The sequence below is a fragment of the Gracilinanus agilis genome, chromosome 2 (assembly GCF_016433145.1).
Source record: "Gracilinanus agilis isolate LMUSP501 chromosome 2, AgileGrace, whole genome shotgun sequence".
Taxonomy (NCBI): domain Eukaryota; kingdom Metazoa; phylum Chordata; class Mammalia; order Didelphimorphia; family Didelphidae; genus Gracilinanus; species Gracilinanus agilis.
Window position 1 is genome coordinate 507,656,933 of NC_058131.1, and position 18,374 is coordinate 507,675,306.

General features: G+C 38.9%; 1 protein-coding gene across 1 annotated transcript in view; it reads left to right on the forward strand.

Moving 5' to 3' along the window:
- Positions 1 to 17,974, forward strand: part of ITPK1 (inositol-tetrakisphosphate 1-kinase) — a 369,408-nt gene extending 351,434 nt beyond the window's left edge. Inside the window, exon 12 of the mRNA XM_044665036.1 lies at positions 17,064 to 17,974. Within this exon, the coding sequence (XP_044520971.1) occupies positions 17,064 to 17,386 (323 nt within the window). The 3' untranslated portion in view covers positions 17,387 to 17,974. The remainder of the gene's footprint in view (positions 1 to 17,063) is intronic.
- Positions 17,975 to 18,374: the final 400 nt, after the last annotated feature.

Genomic DNA, 18,374 nt, shown 5'->3' on the forward strand with positions numbered 1-18,374 from the left:
TGATCTTTTGTTCTTCCAAATGAATTTTGTTATAGTTTTTTCTAATTAAGTAAAAATGTTTCTTGGTAGTTTGATAGGTAGGGCACTAAATAAGTAAATTAATTTGGGTACAATTGTAATTTTTATTATGTTAGCTTGTCCTACCCATGAGCAATTAATGTTTTTCCAATTGTTTAGATCTATTTTTAATTGTTTTGAAAGTGTTTTGTAGTTGTGTTCATATACTTCCTGTGTTTGTCTTGACAAATAGATTCCTAAGTATTTTATATTGTCTAGGGCAGTGATGGGCAAACTTTTTAAAGAGGGGGGCCAGAGGAAAGGAAATGCTCATATGTCAGTCTGTTTCTAAGGCAATTCTTTCAAAGTTTCACCGTATTGTATCCTATTCATTGTATTTGTCAGTTTAGGAATAATGTCACATGGCCAGATAGAACATTTCAGGGGGCCTGCATCTGCCCCATGGGCTGTAGTTTGCCCTTCACTGGTCTACAGTGATTTTAAATGGAATTTCTCTTTATAACTCTTGCTTCTGGGATGTGTTTGAAATATATAGAAATGCTAATGATTTATGAGGGTTTATTTTGTATCCTGCAACTTTGCTAAAGTTGTTGATTATTTCCACTAGCTTCTTAGTTGATTCCCTAGAATTCTTCAAGTAGACCATCATATCATCTACAAAGAGTAATAGCTTTGGTCTCCTCACTGCCTATTTTAATTCCTTCAATTTCTTTTTCTTCGCTAATTGCTACTGCTAGTGTTTCTAGTTTCTAGTTAAATAATAGAGATGATAATTGCCATACTTGTTTCACTCCTGATGTTATTGGGAAGGTTTCTAATTTATCCGCTTTGTTGATGATGTTTGCTGATGGTTTTAAATATATACTGTTTATTATTTTTAGGAAAGGTCCTTCTATTCCTATACTTTCCAGTGTTTTCAGTAGGAATGAGTATTGTATTTTGTCAAAGGTTTTTTCTGCATCTATTGAGATAATCATGTGATTTTTGTTGGTTTGCTTGTTAATATGGTCAATTATGTGGATGATTTTCCTAATATTGAACCATCCTTGCATAAATCCCACCTGATCATAATGAATAACCTTCGTGAGCACTTGCTGGAGTCTTTTTGCTAGTATTTCTGTTTAAGATTTTTCCATCTATGTTTATTAAGGAGATTGGTCTGCAGTTTTCTTTGTCTGTTTTTGATCTGCCTGGCTTTGGAATCAGTACCATATTTGTGTCATAAAAGGAATTTGGTAGAACTCCTTCTTTGCTTATTTTGTCAAATAGTTTGTGTAGTATTGGGATTAGTTGTTCTTTAAATATTTGTTTTTTATTTTTTAAGAACATTTTCCCATGGTTACATGATTCTTGTTCTTTCTTTCCCCTCCCCCAGTACCTTAACCCCCATAGCTGACGCACATTTCCACTGGGTTTTACATGTGTCATCGATCAGTTCTTTAAATGTTTGATAGAATTCACTTGTGAATCCATCTAGCCCTGTAGATTTTTTCTTAGGGAGTTCTTTGATGGCTTGTTCAATTTCTTTTTCTGATATTGCATTATTTAAGTATTCTATTTCTTATTCTGTAGATCTAGGCAATTTATATTTTTGTAAATATTCACCCATATCGTCTAGATTGCCCTATTTATTGGCCCATTTCTTCTTGCATCACTTTAATTTCTCTTCCCCACTTTTCCTCTACCTCTAATAATTGGTTTTTGAAGTCTTTTTTAAAGCTCTTACAGCATCTATGCCCAATCTATATTTTTCTTTTGGACTTTGGGTGTGTTTCCTTTGCTTTGCTGTCTCCTATTTCTGTGCCTTGTTCTGTCTCCATAAAAAGTCTTTAGAGCTAGGTGCTTTTTGGGTTGTTTGCTCATTTTTCCTATCTAATTATAGGAAGGCTCTGTTTTCTGGGGAGTTGAGGTACCCTCTTAAATTTTAGTCCTTCCTTGATATTATTTTTGGCTTATTTTCTGGATTGTTACTAGTTTACCAGATGGTCTGAGAGTTGAGAGCTCTGAGAGTCTCTTCCCCCTACTGATTCAATTGACCCTTGAGATCTTGATAGCATAAAGACTTTCCTCAGGCTTAGGTGTAAGTTTTTTTTTATCTTATTCTGAATGTGATTAGGTTAGCTGCTGATCGGATTCTAGTCTCAGGCTTAGGCTCACATTTTTGGTCTTACCTGTTCTTGATTCAATCAGGCACACCCTCCATTGCCCTGTCCTGGAACTCCACCCTTAGTTTTGGGCAAAAATATCCTGGGGATGGGCAGCTGGGTAGCTTAATGGATTGAGAGTCAGGCCTAGAGACAGGAGGTCCTAGGTTCAAATCCAGCCTTAGAACTTCCCAGCTGTGTGACCCTGGGCAAGTCTCTTGACCCCCATTGCCCACCCTTACCACTCTTCCACCTATGAGACCAATACACAGAAGTTAAGGGTTTAAAAAAAAATATCCTGGGGAGGCTTCCCCTGAGAATTGTATCCTCACTCTAAATGGTGGATTATGTCCTCATCCCAAGCCCAGACTGATATTCCTGGCTTCACCTGGGCCCATGCAAATTGGCCCCCTTCAGCCCAGATTGCCTTGGGCTGGGACTGTGGATGTTTCCAGAGGTTTGTAATTTCAAGAAGTATTAGTTGCCTTGGACCACTATTTGCCCAGGGAGGATCTCAGGGTCTTACTTAGCTTGAGTTTAAGTTTGGAACTTGTGAGAGCAGATGTTTGAGGTAGTGGGGGGTAGATAGTGGGGGTGGTTTGCTCTTGGCTTGCTCTTCACTTGTTGCTATGCCTCCTACTAGCTCTGTTCTCCTCTCACCTCTGTTACCCAGATGATCTCTGCCTACTTTTTGGGTTTTTCTTTTTTGAAAGTTGTTTTCCGCTTTCTCTATTGGTTCTTTCATTCCTATATTTATTTTGTGGTGATATTTTACTCTTGGTTGGAGAGGTTTTTCGTGGTGAAATGGTGCGTTGCTGCACTATTTACTCCACCATCTTGGCTCCTCCTCTGGATGCCCTCCATACTTTAAATTATAATACTTTGTTGCTAAAAAAAATGCTAGCTATCATCTGAGGCTTCGGTGAATCATAATTTTTTTGCTGATGGAAAGTCTTTCCTTACTGTGGATAGCGGCTTGACTGATCAGGATAGTGGCTGCTGAAAGTTGGGTGACTGTGGCAATTTTTTTTTTTTATTTATTAATATTTATTTTTTAGAAAAGTTAACATGATTACATGATTTATGCTCTTACTTTCCCCTTCTCCCCCCGACCTCCCTACCTCCCATGGCCGATATGCATTTCTACTGGTTTTAACATGTGTCATTGATCAAGACTTATTTACATATTTTAGATAGTTGCTTTGGTGTGATCATTTTGAGTCTACATCCCCAATCATGTCCGCCTCAACTCATGTGTTCAAGTAGTTGCTTTTCTTCTGTGTTTCCACTCTTGTAGTTCTTCCTCTGAATGTGGGTAGCGTTCTTTACCGTAAGTCCCTCAGAACTGTCCTGGGTCATTGCATTGCTGCCAGTACAGAAGTCCATTACATTCGATTTTACCACAGTGCATTGGTCTCTGTGTATAATGTTCTTCTGGCTCTGCTCCTTTTGCATCAATTCCTGGAGGTCTTTCCAGTTCACATGGAATTCCTCCAGTTTATTATTCCTTTGAACGCAATAGTATTCCATCACCAGCATATACCACAATTTGTTCAGCCATTCCCCAATTGAAGGGCATACCCTCCTTTTCCAGTTTTTTGCCACCACAAAAAGCGCAGCTATAAATATTTTTGTGCAAGTCTGTTTATCTATGATCTCTTTGAGGTACAAACCCAACAATGGTATGGCTGGATCAAAGGGCAGGCATTCTTTTATAATCTTTTGAGCATAGTTCCAAATTGCCATCCAGAATGGTTGGATCAGTTCACAACTCCACCAGCAGTGCATTAATGTTCCAATTTGGCCACATCCCCTCCAACATTCATTACTCTCTGCTTCTTTCATTTTAGCCAATCTGCTAGGTGTGAGGTGATACCTCAGAGTTGTTTTGATTTGCATTTCTCTAATTATTAGAGATTTAGAACACTTTCTCATGTGCTTATTGATAGTTTTGATTTCTTTATCTGAAAATTGCCTATTCATGTCTCTTTCCCATTTTTCAATTGGGGAATGGCTTGATTTTTTTTATATACAATTGCTTTAACTCCTTGTATATTTGAGTAATTAGACCCCTGTCAGAGTTTTTTGTTACAAAGATTTTTTTCCCAATTTGTTGTTTCCCTTCTGATATTGGCTGCATTGTTTTAGTTTGTACAAAAGCTTTTTAGTTTTATATAATCAAAATCATTCATTTTACATTTTGTAATTTTCTCTAACTCTTGCTTGGTTTTAAAATCTTTCCTTTCCCAGAGATCTGACAAGTATACTATTCTGTGTTCACTTAACTTATTTATAGTTTCTCTCTTTATATTCAAGTCATTCACCCATTCTGAATTTATCTTGGTGTAGGGTGTGAGATGTTGATCTAAACCTAATCTCTCCCATATTGTTTTCCAAATTTCCCAGCAGTTTTTGTCAAATAGTGGATTTTTGTCCAGAAAGTTGGGCTCTTTGCGTTTATCATACACTGTCTTGCTGACGTCACTTACCCCAAGTCTATTCCACTGATCCTCCCTTCTGTCTCTTAGCCAGTACCATACCATTTTGATGACTGCTGCTTTATAGTACTGTTTAATATCTGGTACTGCTAGGCCACCTTCCTTCACATTTTTTTCCCATTATTTCCCTTGATATTCTTGATCTTTTGTTATTCCAAATGAACTTTGTTATAGTTTTTCCTAATTCAATGAAAAACTTTTTTGGTAGTTTGATAGGTATGGCGCTAAATAGGTAAGTTAGTTTGGGTAGAATGGTCATTTTTATTATGTTAGCTCATCCTAACCATGAGCAATCAATGTTTTTCGCAATTTCTTAAAATAAGACAATAATGAACTTTGCCACATTGAGTACCTTTTGCTTGACCTCTTTCAGAGGCCATTGTAGAGTTATTAATCGGATTAATTTCAATGTCATTGTGTCTCAGGGACTAGGGAAGCCTAATAAAAGAGGGAGGGAGATAGAGGAATGGCTGGAGGATGGAGTAGTCAGACCACACATGACATTTATTGGTTAAGTTCACAGTCAAAAATGGGTATAGTTCATGACACTTAAAATAATTATAATAGTAATACCATATATCACTGACAATGGATCACTATAACAGATATTATAATAATGAAAAAAATTAAATATCAGGAGAATTATCAAAATGTGACACAGAGATATGATGTGAGCACATGCTGTTGGAAAAACATGCCAAAAGCCTCATTCGATATAGAGTTGTCACAAACCTTTTTTTTTACAATACAGTACTTGCAAGGCATGCTAAAACAAAGTATGCCTGAATTCACACCCAGATCCTCTTGACTCCAAAGCCATTGTTCCTTCCTCTTCCTGGAGGCTGTATCTGTAACTCAGCAGATCATGTTGTTGGTCAGAAGGACAAAAAAAGGAGTAGATTATATCACTACTACTGAACAACTAATGAGGAAGTATGTGCTGTCTTTTCAGTGGCTCAGTAATGCCAGTTTCTGCATCAAGCATAATATATTATTGTCACTGTTAGAATTTCTCAGACATAAATGTATATATATGTATGTATGTATGTATGTATGTATGTATGTCCTAGCAGATAGAAGACCTGGTTTCAAATCTTGCCTCATAACACCCAACATCTGACTCAGGCAGCTCCCTACAGAGAAGGTGATCTCTTGCATTTGTAGAAGCAATTTCCTTCCCTGGTTGCTCCCTATACTCTACATCCCAGGTCTAGAACCCATCTATTTCTAAACTGATAACAGCTCTCCACTTGTAAGCTAATAGGAATTGTATATTGTGTAATGGGAATAGCTTTGGATTTGGATTTACTAGGAGACCTAGGTTTGAATCCTGGCTCTAACACTTCAACTTTGTGATCTTGATAAATCACTGATTTTCTCTTGAGACTCAGCTTTCTTATCAGAATAATAATAATTTTCCATAATAATAACTACTTCATGAGATTGTCATGAGGCTCAAATGAAATAATAACTCCCATAGCACTTTGAGACCATCTCATGTTGTACAAACATCCCCTGTCATTGTTACCATAATCATTCCATGTGCTCTTTGCCTGGGCCCAAATTCTGTCTTGTTCTCCTGGGTAGTAGTTGAGAGTTTGTCAATTATAGTTGACATATCAAGTTTGCATCTATCATGCTTTGATAGGCACATGTGAAGGGTGAATTTCTCTTCTCGTTATAAATATATGATCTATAGTGAGAGATAGAGTGAGATTTGGACATGTATAGGTCCTGAATATGAATGTGGCTTTGGGTAAATCACTTTAAGCCACAGTTTCTTACCTTGTAAAATGAGGGTCTTAGACTAGATGATCTCTTCATCTCTAAATCCTAAAAGGAAGCTCAAATGAAGGGTCAGGAACTTTGGCATCTTTTATGCCTTTAGGCTTCTCATTCTGGCCCATAGCAAGGGATACCATAGTGAGGGTGGAGGAGTATCTCACTTCAGAAGGACATGGAAGAGAAAGGTGCCATGGAATTCTACCTAGTATTAAGGTAAAAAATGATAAAGGCTGATATAAATATAGAAATTAGTAGTTTAATTAAAGCCATGCTGATAAATAAAGTCATTAGACCAAGCGCTTGTAAGAATTCAAAACTGCCGCCCAGCCATTATTGTTACCTCCTGTCTCTTCCTGAGTCTGCTAGCCAAGAGAGCGACTTCCTCCTAACCCAGGAGATTTAAACTGACCTCTGTGTGGTGACGTAGGCGTCCCCACGCCCAAAGAACCAAACCAGAAACCCGTTGGACCACGGGAAATGTAGTTTTAAGGTCCCCACGTGTCCATAGTAAATATATATATACTTTTAGATGGCATTTCCCAAATTTCACTTTTACAATAGTAGTGGTCAATGGTTTCTTTGTTATAGTCATAGGTCATACATTTAGAACCAGAAAATTCCTTTGAGAACATCTAGTCCAACACACTCATTTTGTATATGTGGAAATTATGGCCCAGAGGAGCTAAATCATTCAATCAATCCAGAAGTGGAATTTGATCCCTGATCTCCAAATTGAGTTTTATTGTGTCAGACCTCAATAAGCTCTCAGTGTTACCAGTCTTGAACTCATGTATGCAACAGTGTCTACTATTGCTCTTAGGTATTTGCATGATAGGGAAGCATACTGAAACATGTTAAATATATCTGTGGTTAGACTCATTGTTCCAGATATGCGTGTGGACTACATCACATCAGATTTTCTAATAGTCTTAGTCAACAAAGCATGAGAAAAAACATTTAACACCTGGGACAAAGTGAGAAAATGATACTCGTGTATCACGTGAACTTTTAAGATGATCACATTTAGATCTTGATTGAAGAGATGCTAGCTAAGTGACCAGTGGACCGAGAGTCAGGCTTGGAATCAGAAAAACCCAAATTGAAGTTCACCCTTGGATTCTTGCTAGCTTTGTGACCCCAGGCAATTCACTGAAATGGTGTCTTCCTCAGTTTCCTCATCTGTAAAATGGAAATAATAATAACTCTGCTTCAAATTGTATGGCTTTCGGCAAATTACCTAAGTTCTCTGAATCTTAATTTCCTCACCTCTAAAATGAAAGGGTTAGACCAGATGTTCATAATAATGATGGCAATGGTAATATTTATATAGTGCTTACTATGTTCCAGGCAATGTAGTAAATGCTTTATAATTATCTCATTTGATCCTTAAAACAATTTTGTAAAGCAGAAAATGGGCATTGCCTTCATGGTTGTTTTGAGGACCAAATGAGTTAATAATTGTAAAGCATTTAGTGCTAGCACAAAGTAAATGCTACAAAAAATGTTATCATTATTATTTAATATTAATATAACATTTAGTGTAACCTCTTTATTTTAGAGATGAGTAAACTGAGCCCCAGAGAACTTAATTTCCTGAAAGCCATATAACATAGTAAGAGAGCTATTATTTTCCTATTTTATAGATGAGGAAACTGAGGATGACAGCAGTTAAGTGAATTGCCCATGGTCACATAGCTAATAAATCATTTCTTTAGTTGATTTTGTCATAGCTCCTCTGCTGTTCACCCTAGGCCATTATTCTGGAACAGTATATAAATTTTGTCCATAAACTACCCTTGCTAAAAGTGCCTATAAACCCTGGAGGGAGTAATGTCAACAGATTTTCTGTTATTTTCCAACTGTATTTGATTTCACTGTATGCTAGATATACACAATTGCCAGAGAGCAAGTAATTTTTCTGCTGCGCTATTATATATGTGCGATATAATTTAAAAAAAAATCTTTTCCTCTTACCTTGTTGATACAAGCTTCCTTATGAAGTAAAAAATAAGCTTTCAAGCCTGGAAAATCCAAGTCAGGATAAAAATGAATAATAAATGTGTTTAAAAAAAAGGCAGAACAGACCCTCTTGTCATGGGAGAAGTGCTTTTCTCAAGGATGAGACATTTTGCTTCTTTGTCCTCAGTTCCTAGTACCCACTTTAACCCTAAACAGAGTAAAGTCCTGGGCCTGACAACTCAAGGAAATGGCCCAAGGAAATGGGTCCCAGATGTGAGAGATCCACACCGAACATTATCCAGAAGAAGCTGTTCAGGGTAGCAGAATCAATCAGTTAGTATTTATTTTTTAAACCCTTACCTTCCATCTTAGAATCAGTACTGGTTCTGTAAGGGTTAAATTAAGAAGTTTGACAAAGTGAGGAGAGCAGTTTAACAGAAACTTTTTAATTAAAGAAGTACAAGTAGATAGAAAACAGGAAAGAGAGCTTATTAATCTTATACCCTATAAATATACCTAAAATTCCTAATAACTACCTAAAATTTCCTAAACCTATTCTAACTGTCTTCTGAGGACAGTTTCTTCTGTCTGGCATGCCAAGCCTATCTTAACCTCCTCTATCTATAAATGATCCTCTAACTACCTACCTCCCTAAAATAATAAACAGCCACCACTCACTCACTCCTTCAGTCGGTTTTCTGTAGCAGCCCAACTGTCAGTAGCCAACTGCCAGCAGATCCTTGCCTCAGAGACAGACCTCCTGCTCTCTAGAGGTCCCAGAGGCAAAAGACCCCAGTTGACACCTGCTTCCTTATCTTTTCACTGACCAATTGTCCCCCCTAACTTCCTGTCAGAGGGCCAACTACTTCCTTCTCCTTAGGTCCTGGTCTCCTTGGTAACGGAATCTTCAGCTCTGGCTTACTGACTCACTGAATCTGTCAATTCTGATTTACTTAGAAACCCTGTTCTCTAGCCTCTTAAGGAGACAGAAGGAGAGATTCAGAAAATCCCTTTAACAGTTCTAAGACAGAAGAATGTGTAAGGGCTAGGCTGTAGGGGTTAAGTGATTTGTCCAGGGTTATATGACTAGGAAATGTCTGAAGCCAGATTTTGAACCCAGGATTTACCATCTCTGGCCCTGGCTCTCTAGCCACTGAGTCACTTAGGTGCCCCCTCAGCAAGTATTTATTGTGTGTGAGGTTAAATGTTAAATTAATAGATAGCACTGATGTAATGTGAGCCCACATACATGAGGCCAAAGATGGTGCTGAGCTACATCATAAAGGAGGAAAGGAGAACCTGAGGTCCATCCAGTTAAAGACAGAGTGCAGGAGGGGAGATCAGGGCCCAGTGAACCTGAAAAACTAGAATAGAACTGATTATGCAGGCCCTGAAAAGCTGAATAGCTTATATTTTATCCTGGAGACATTTTCAAGGTTGGCTGAGTAGGGGAAATCACACATCACATCTGAGCTTGAGGAAGATTGTTTTGTTGCTCTATATGGAGTGGACTGAAGTGGTATGAGATTGACTTGATGTAGGGAGGCCACGCAGGAGGCTGAGGTAGAAATGTAGGAAGGAGGTACCAAGGGCCTGAACTCTGGGGTAGATGTATGAATGGTGCTGTGGATGGGTCTGAGCTTCCATTTCCTCATCTGTCAAATGGGGCCTGATACTCATACAACCATCTCACAGGGCTGCTGTCAGGGACAAATCAGATAACAAATGCCAAAGGACTGTGAAAACGACAAACTGTCTTTGGCAGTCTCTGAACTGAAAACTGCCCACAGAATGTATGGAATTGTTGCTTCTACTGTTTAATAATACATTTTGATCTTCATGGTGGTTGCATTTATTTAAAAACCCACTATAATTACTAGTCCTTTCTTGGTCAGGTGCTAGGGACAGTGTAATCTGGTTGAGAGGGCCTTGGTCTTTCACCAGCATTCACTTTCTCTCTCCACTGAGCCTCACACTCCTGTGACCCTTGTGCAAGGTTCTTTAATCCTTCTGGAGTTGTCTATATCCTTTTCAGACAACTGCAAGCCATGTTGCCCCTGCTTAGGATGTTTTGTTTATGTAGCATTCTTTGTAAATTGCTTAACCATTGTTTTTGATTCACATACTTAACTTAGAGATTCCTTGGGGGTAGAACTCAGAGACTTATTCCCAGCGGCTTTTACATAGCAGGGAGGGGAATGAAGTTTTCTGGATGACTTTTTCAGTTATGGGATTGAAAACATTTATCTAACATGCCAGGTTTTTTGTTGAGAAGCTTTCACCTTCTTTTCTCTTTGCTGTTAAGACTAAAACAGGGTTTTTTTTTTTTCCTTTTCTATTCTTTTGAAAAGAGATGACTTGCTGGGGAGGAGAGAAAGATATTTTTGGAAATAAAGGTGTGAAAAACAAAAGATATCAATAATTTTTTCTTAACAATTAAAGCATCAGAGAACTTTTTTCCCCTCAGCATCATCTTCCTTTGCTTCTTTCAAGGAGTTTAGAATATGGGTGGGTATGACTTAAGAAAGGCATCTGGTACCAGAGATCATATAGAGGTCAGCCTTCCTATTTTGCAGAGAAGGAAATAGACCCAGAGGATGGAAATAAGAAGGTTGGATATGCTGAGGCCTGAGTCAAAGAGGCAACATAATGCAGGCCTTTTGTCACTCGCCAAATCTTTGAGCTAGATGAGACTTTAGAATATAGAATGTTAACACTGGCAAATTAGACTACAGAATGCTAAAGCTGGGAGAAACCCTAGATCGTAAAATCTTAGAATGGAATTTTACTCTTGGAAGGGACGTTACAGATAGTGCTGGACCTGGAGTCAGGAAGGAACACCTGGAATCAATTCCTGCCTTTGACTGCTACTAGCTTTGTTATCCAGGGCCAGTCATTTAACCTTGATGCCTGTTTTTGTCATCTGTAAAATGAAGGGATTGGCCTATGAGATAATCTTTATAGCCTTTAAATCTATGATCCTCTGATCTTGACCAACCTTATAGTTTATGGGGGAATAAATTCAGTTCAAAGATCTTTAATAAAAATGGTAATAATACCATATTTTCCTCATATAATCATCATGATTGCTTACATTTACATATTGCTATTGAAAGTCTTGCTCTTGACACGATGTTGTGAGTTGAAGGTGATAATTTTTAGTTCCTAAAACTGAAGGACAAACTTTGGCAAAATAATTGGAAAGACAAGAAAAGTAATGTTGACATTATATATCCATTCCAAGTATATTGCAAGATAGTATAAGATAAATTTCATACAAACAACATGGTTTCAGAGGAAGGAGAGATCACTGTAGTCTTCTCTGGATTCAGGAAAAGCAATGAGAAGGAGGTTGGAATGATACTGGACCTTGGAAGGGGGGTTAGAATTTAGGCAGAAAGGAGAGTATTTATTCCTGGCCAGAAAGAAATATCATGCAAGTCTCCAAAGACAAGAATGATTGATACATGTCCAGGGACAAGCCTATTTTGCAGAAGTCTGGATTCTTCACGCCCTCCCCTGCTTCCCCCCCCCCCACACCCCCCCAAGTATTTGAGAAGCATTGTCATATAGAGAAATGAGCATCAGCCTAAAGTATTTGGTCTAGGCCTGTCTCTGCTGCTCATTGGTTTTATGGTCTCTGAGAAGTCATTTTATAGAATCTCAAAAGTAGAAAGGGACTTTAGCAATCATCCAGCCAAAGCCCTGCATTTTAACAGTATCATCTCTGCTGGGCCTTTGTAGATGAATGGTTTGGATAGCAGGCCCTCCAAGGCCCTCTTGCACTCACATGCTTCTTTTTTTACATTCTCTATTAAGTGAGTAACTGAAGGAGGTAGGAGAGGAAGGAGAAGAAGCTGTGCTGTAAACTAAAATAAAGTCAGTTTGGGAGCCAGGAGCTCATCACCAGGCTGCTGTCTGTGCCCCTCCCTTGGGGACTTGAGGAATGAAGAAGTATCCAGGTAACAAGGACCTCAAAAAGCCTCCTGAGTGCAGAGGACAGGAGGAGAAGCAGATGTTGTAACACATTCTCTGGTGGCAGTTTGAAGAGCTGTACCAAGGACTTTACATTTTCTTTATGTTAAGAGGCATTGCATGCTCCTTAGGAATAGAAGCTACCCACAGTGCAAGAACTGTTGTGTGTTTTGGCTTTGTATTTTGAGCAGGTCACCGATAGTTACTTACTCCTTAACAAATACTTGCTGAATTGGATTAGATCTTTGGAACTTGGAGACTGATCTGGACTCAAGTCCTAGCCCTGATACCACTTGATCCTTGGATAATGGTTAGAATTTAGGCAGAGGAACAGCTACGTAGCTCAGTGAATAGAGAGCCAAGCTTAGAACCAGGAAGACCTGGGTTCAGATCTGGCCTCGGATATATCCTAGTCATGTGACCGTGGGCAGATTACTTAACCCATACCACTCTGTGCCTTGGAATACTCATAGGTACCAATTCTAACTCAGAAGGTGGGGATTTAAAAAAAAAAATTGGGGCCAGAGAAGAAGAAATTTATCCTAGGCAGGAATGATGTATTACACAGTTCTATAGAGAAAGGAATGATTGGGACACATCCAGGGATGAGAGCTTTTTGCAGAGGTCTAGAAACATACTACCCATTCCTTATCTCATAGTCTGAGTTTTTAATTCTCTTTAAAATAATTGTAATTGCCAGATTTATACCCCAAAGAGATCATAAGGAAAAAGACTTGTACAGAAATATTTATAGCCATGCTCTTTATGGTGACAAAAAATTGAAAAATGAGGGGATGCCCTCATTGTGGTATCTGTTGGTGTTGGATTACTATTGTGCTCAAAGGAATAATGAACTGGAGGAATTCCACGTGAACTGGAACAACCTCTAGGAATTGATGCAGAGTGAAAGGAGCAGAGCCAGAAGAACACTGTACGCAGAGACAGATACATTATGGCACAATCAAATGTAATGGATTTCTCTACTAGCAGCAATGCAATGATTCAGGACAATGCTAAGGGACTTATGAGAAAGAATGTTATTCACATCCAGAGAAAGAACTGTGGGAATAGAAACACAGAATAAAAACAACTACTTGATCATATGGGTGAATGGGGTATGATAGGGGACTAATAGACTCTAAGCAATCACCTCAATGCAAATATTAATAATATGGAAATAGGTCTTGATCAGTGACATATGTAAAACCCAGTGGAATTGCTCATTGACTACAGGACAGGGGTGAAAGGAGGAGGGGAGGGAAAGAACATGAATCATGGAACCATGGAAAAATATTCTAAATTAAACATAAATCTTCAAATAAAAAAATTAAATTAATAAATAAAAATAAAACGAAATAAGAGTAATGATACCTTTTTGCCTTACCAAATGGTGTCAAGGAAAAAACTTTATAAAATACCATATAAATGAAAGCTCTTTTGCTTATGTTTTGAGCAAACACAAAGGGTCCTTGGGAGAGAGTTAGTAACCACTTGAAACCATTTGTCACTACTTCCCTGGGAAGCAGCTGGGAGTATGTGTTGTTTGTTGTTCTTGAGAATAGTGGCAATGATTGCAATGGTAGGAACTGTCTATAAACCTGAGTGTTCTGCACCAAGGTTAGCTCTATCCAGGATCTACCATGTTGCTCTACTGGTCATATCGGTGTCACATCTCATTCATGATAGCTAGCATTTGTAGGCCCCTTACCAGGTTTGCAAAGCACTTTACACTTATTATCTCATTTGTTTCTCATGATGTTATCTAACCTCAAATGAGCTCTTGCTGATTTGGGAAAATCTTTTTTCCCCTTCTTTCACATTCTCTATTGCAACTTTTCCAGACCCTTTATATCACCGTTTCTCCTGGCCCTCTCACTGAAAAATTTTATCTTTTACTTTAGGTTTGGGTCTCTTGTGTTTTCACTTTCATGGATAGAGTACTGGACTTGTAGTCAAGAACACTTTGAGTTCTATTCAGACCTTAGACACTTAGTTCTCTGAACCTCCATTACTTACTTGTAAAACAGAGGCGGCAGCTAGTTAATAGAGCAGTGGGTCTGGAGTCAGGAAGACCCTCACCCTCAGATGTTTACTTGTTATATGAATCTGAGCAAGCCACTTAATTTCTGTTTGCTTTAATCTGTTGGAGAAGGAAATTGCAAACCATTAGCATACTAGTATCTTTGCCAAGAAAACTCCATGGACTATCCTGGTATTCCCACAACTGAAGGACAACAAAGAAGTACTCAGTAATCTCATATCCCTTCCTTATTTATATCTGTGATCCTGTGATCATCACTTAGTCTAGGGATAAGATCTAACATGGAAGTTTAGTGTCTTATTTTAGATTTTCATCTCTTCCCATCCTGAAATGTAATTCATTTCCAGCCACTACAGGAAACCTGAGAAACAGGATCCTTTCACCAATGCTAAGATGGAATAGCCAGGTCTCTCTGACTGCTAATATGACAATGGCTTCCAATTATGTAACCTTTTAAACATTCTAAAGCATCTTATATATGTTATGTCAGTCAGAGGTCACTTGATTCTAGGAGGACCACCTAGGCTTTTGATTCTAAGGAAACAAGATTATTGGTACCACGAAGCCTTTGGATATTCAAGGGGTGTATCTTAGTGTCAGCTACAAAGATTTGTGAAACTGTTGTTGTTTTCCTATACAATACTGCCCATGCTCTGATTGTCTCAGTTCATTCATTTCCTCACTTGGTCCCTTCTTGATATTGCCAATTAACTTTTTAAATAGATCCAGTTCATGGGAATAGAGTGGGTGTCAAGACTGGGAGGCATGAGCAACAGAATTTGTCATATTTTCTGGGTGCATCATTGTGTAACTCCCTGTGGAAACTGTGAGGTTTGAGACTATTAGATTGATTTCTGGCCTATATCTGGGCCCTTCTACTTCATTCTTGGCCTGTTGCCAACAAACATTTAACTTTCTAATCCTATCAAAACTGCTTTGTTTCAAGGAAGGTTACCCTGTGCTGGTGCTGGCTCAATGAGGGCCTCATCTTTGCACATCCAGCTTTTGCTGGGGGAGCATCTTATTTCTCAAATTGTTTACAGAACACTGTGTAGATAAGAAAGCTAATCTTAAGCTCCTTACACTCTACCCCGGCCCCATTTTCTACCTACATGCATGCTAGAACCTATACTCTTCCTCCAATCTCTATCCCATGAGCAGAATTGGAGTTAATGCAGTCTAGTCTGACTTTAACCTTCATCTAGCGGCCAAAGGATCTTATTCTTGGGTGTGGAGCCTGACAGAGTCAGACTGAGCCATCTTGAACCCTTGAAACAAATGGTCAGGTCTCTATGACTACTAGATATGGCTCATAGTCATGTAACCCTTTAAGATACATTAAGACCCTTGATTTCATTTGATTGTTAAAGCCACCTTAGTAGACAGGAAGGTGACATTGTCTCTCTTTTATATATGAGTAATCTTGGGGTCAGGAAGGTTGTTTTAAATTCCCAGGTTGCCTCACTTCTCAGACCTGGGCTTTTCCCATGTCCCAGGACTGCTTAGCCATGATAGCATTATCATATGGTTGACAACCAGCTTAGTTCCAAGGGACCTGAGAATGTTTCCCAAATAATTAATTATTGTCCCTAAGCAATGTCAGATTACTTCAAATTCAGGGGCTGAGGTAGGGTTGTTTTTTTTTTTTTTAACTTTTTAAATCAGAGTTTCTGGTGCCTGCTGCCTCATATATTTGACAAGGTAGTTTCCCCCTCACATTCTCCCTTCTGCTCTGTGCCTGGCACTGTGCAAAATCCTAGGAAACAAAAAAGAGGTCTCTGTTCCCTAACTTCTAGTACATGTCAGTCACTAGGCATTTATTAAGAGTTTATTATATATCAGACACTATGTTGAACATTGGGGATATTTTTTGAAAAAGATAAAAAACAGCCCCCGCCCTCAAGGAGCTCACATTCTAATAGAAGAAACACAATAAAAACCATCTGGACATATAAAAGATATATCCAGGATATAGTAATATAATTTGAAAAGCAGTGTCCCTGGGGTTATGGGGATGCATACCTGTCTAGAAAGGAAGGGATTCCTACAGAAGTGGGATTTGAGCTATTTCAGAGGAAATTTCCCTCTAAGCTCAACTTTCTTATTTGTAAACTGGGTATAATCTGCACTCTTATCTTTCTCATAGGGTTGTTGAAAAGAAAGCACTAATCAAAATGCAAAAGGTGTGTGTGTGTGTGTGTGTGTGTGTGTGTGTGTGTGTGTGTGTGTGTACACATCCATGCGCACACACCTGGGCTGCTTTGCTTATCATTATGAGGATAATATTCCATAGTATCTTTATTGTCACCTTTCATGACCAGGTCAGGAATCCAGTTCTCAACTATGAAAGCCCTTATCCCCAGCATTTTCATTGTTTGTGAGTGGAAAAATAGCATTGGTCAAGTAGGAACAGTATGTTTTCTAGTTCCACCTCAGTCCCCTACCAGCTGTGTGACTTTGGGCAGCACTCAATTTCTCTGGGTCTTAGTTTTCTCCTCTGTAAAATGAGTGACTTGGACTAGAGCATATCAAAGATGGGTCCCTTCTAGTTCTAAGAGTTGATATTTTAATTTTACCTCCATCTCCAAATGTCTTTGAGAGAAAAAGAAACCATCTGTCTTTTTTCTTTTTTTCTTCACTCAGGCTATGAGGGTGTGACTGAGTTCTTCACTGACCTCTTGAACCACATAGCCACTGTCCTGCAAGGCCAGAACCTGGAGGTAACCCCACTCAACCACAACAAGTTCCTGACTGACCCATCTGGTGGCCTAGCGAGTGAGCGGACACGTGGCACCAGTACTGGGTGCTGCAGCAGCATGATGGGCAAAGACTCCTGGATCGTAGAGAATGAAACCAACAGCTCAGTGAAACTACAGCACCAGAGACTAGGGTGCAACACTGCTGTGTCCCCCAGCTTCCAACAGCACTGTGTGGCAACTCTGGCCACCAAAGCATCCTCCCAATAACTAACTGGTGGCACCATGGACCAGGGCACGAGCAATGGGCCCATCTAGAATCACGATAATGAGGCGAGCAGCTTAGAAGAGTTCCACATACTACTACAAATTTCCATTGATTATTTTTTTAACCTGATTTCCTGATGCAGTGATTAAAAGGAGGAAAAAAATCCCACAGTGATCAGAGCAGAAGAAAATTGGATGTTTCACCCAGTTCCATTTGCAAATTTTTTAACAAGTTTACACACACTTGTTTTTTCAACACTAGACCTTAATGTGTGGGATTGTTGGTTTTTTGCTTTTGGTGATTTATTTTGTGGTTTCATATGTGTGTATGTGTGTGTCTGTGCGTGTATCTGTGTGTGTGGTATACGTGCGGTTATTTCCCCTTTATAAACTATAATTGACCATCATGGGCCAGACTGTGTTATTTTTAACAAGTTATTTCAACTGTTTAGGCCTTAGTTTCCTCATCTATAAATTGATGGGTTTGGTCTCAATCTCTATGGTCCCTCTAAGTTCTAAATCTTAGTATCCTTTGTCTTAAATCCAGATATCTTGGAATCTGAGAGGCCAATGAAATTGTGTGTGAATCGAGGTTTGAGTTGTGAATGGTTTTTTCTTCTTTTTTGACTACCCATCTGCACTTTTAGTTACCGGTCCCCTCTTCCACCTTCAGTCTCCATTTTACTCTTCTGCACAATTCCAGTAGGAAAATGAGCTGTGTAGTATGCTCCAAAGCCACCTCTACTAGAGGAGATGAATAGGTTGCATTTGCCCTCCTTACCCTGCCCTAACTCATAGAGAGATGACCCAAAGTGACCATCAGAGGTTCTACATTGTGTGGATTTCTGGAGGAGGTACCTCTCTGAGTAGCCTCCTTTAGGAAAGAAACAGAAGGACATAAGGAATCTTCCCAACTTTTATTTGGAATAGCCTCTGAAATGGATGACTCTAATGCCAATTGAAAGTCTCTCTGGCTTCCTTCAGAGACATC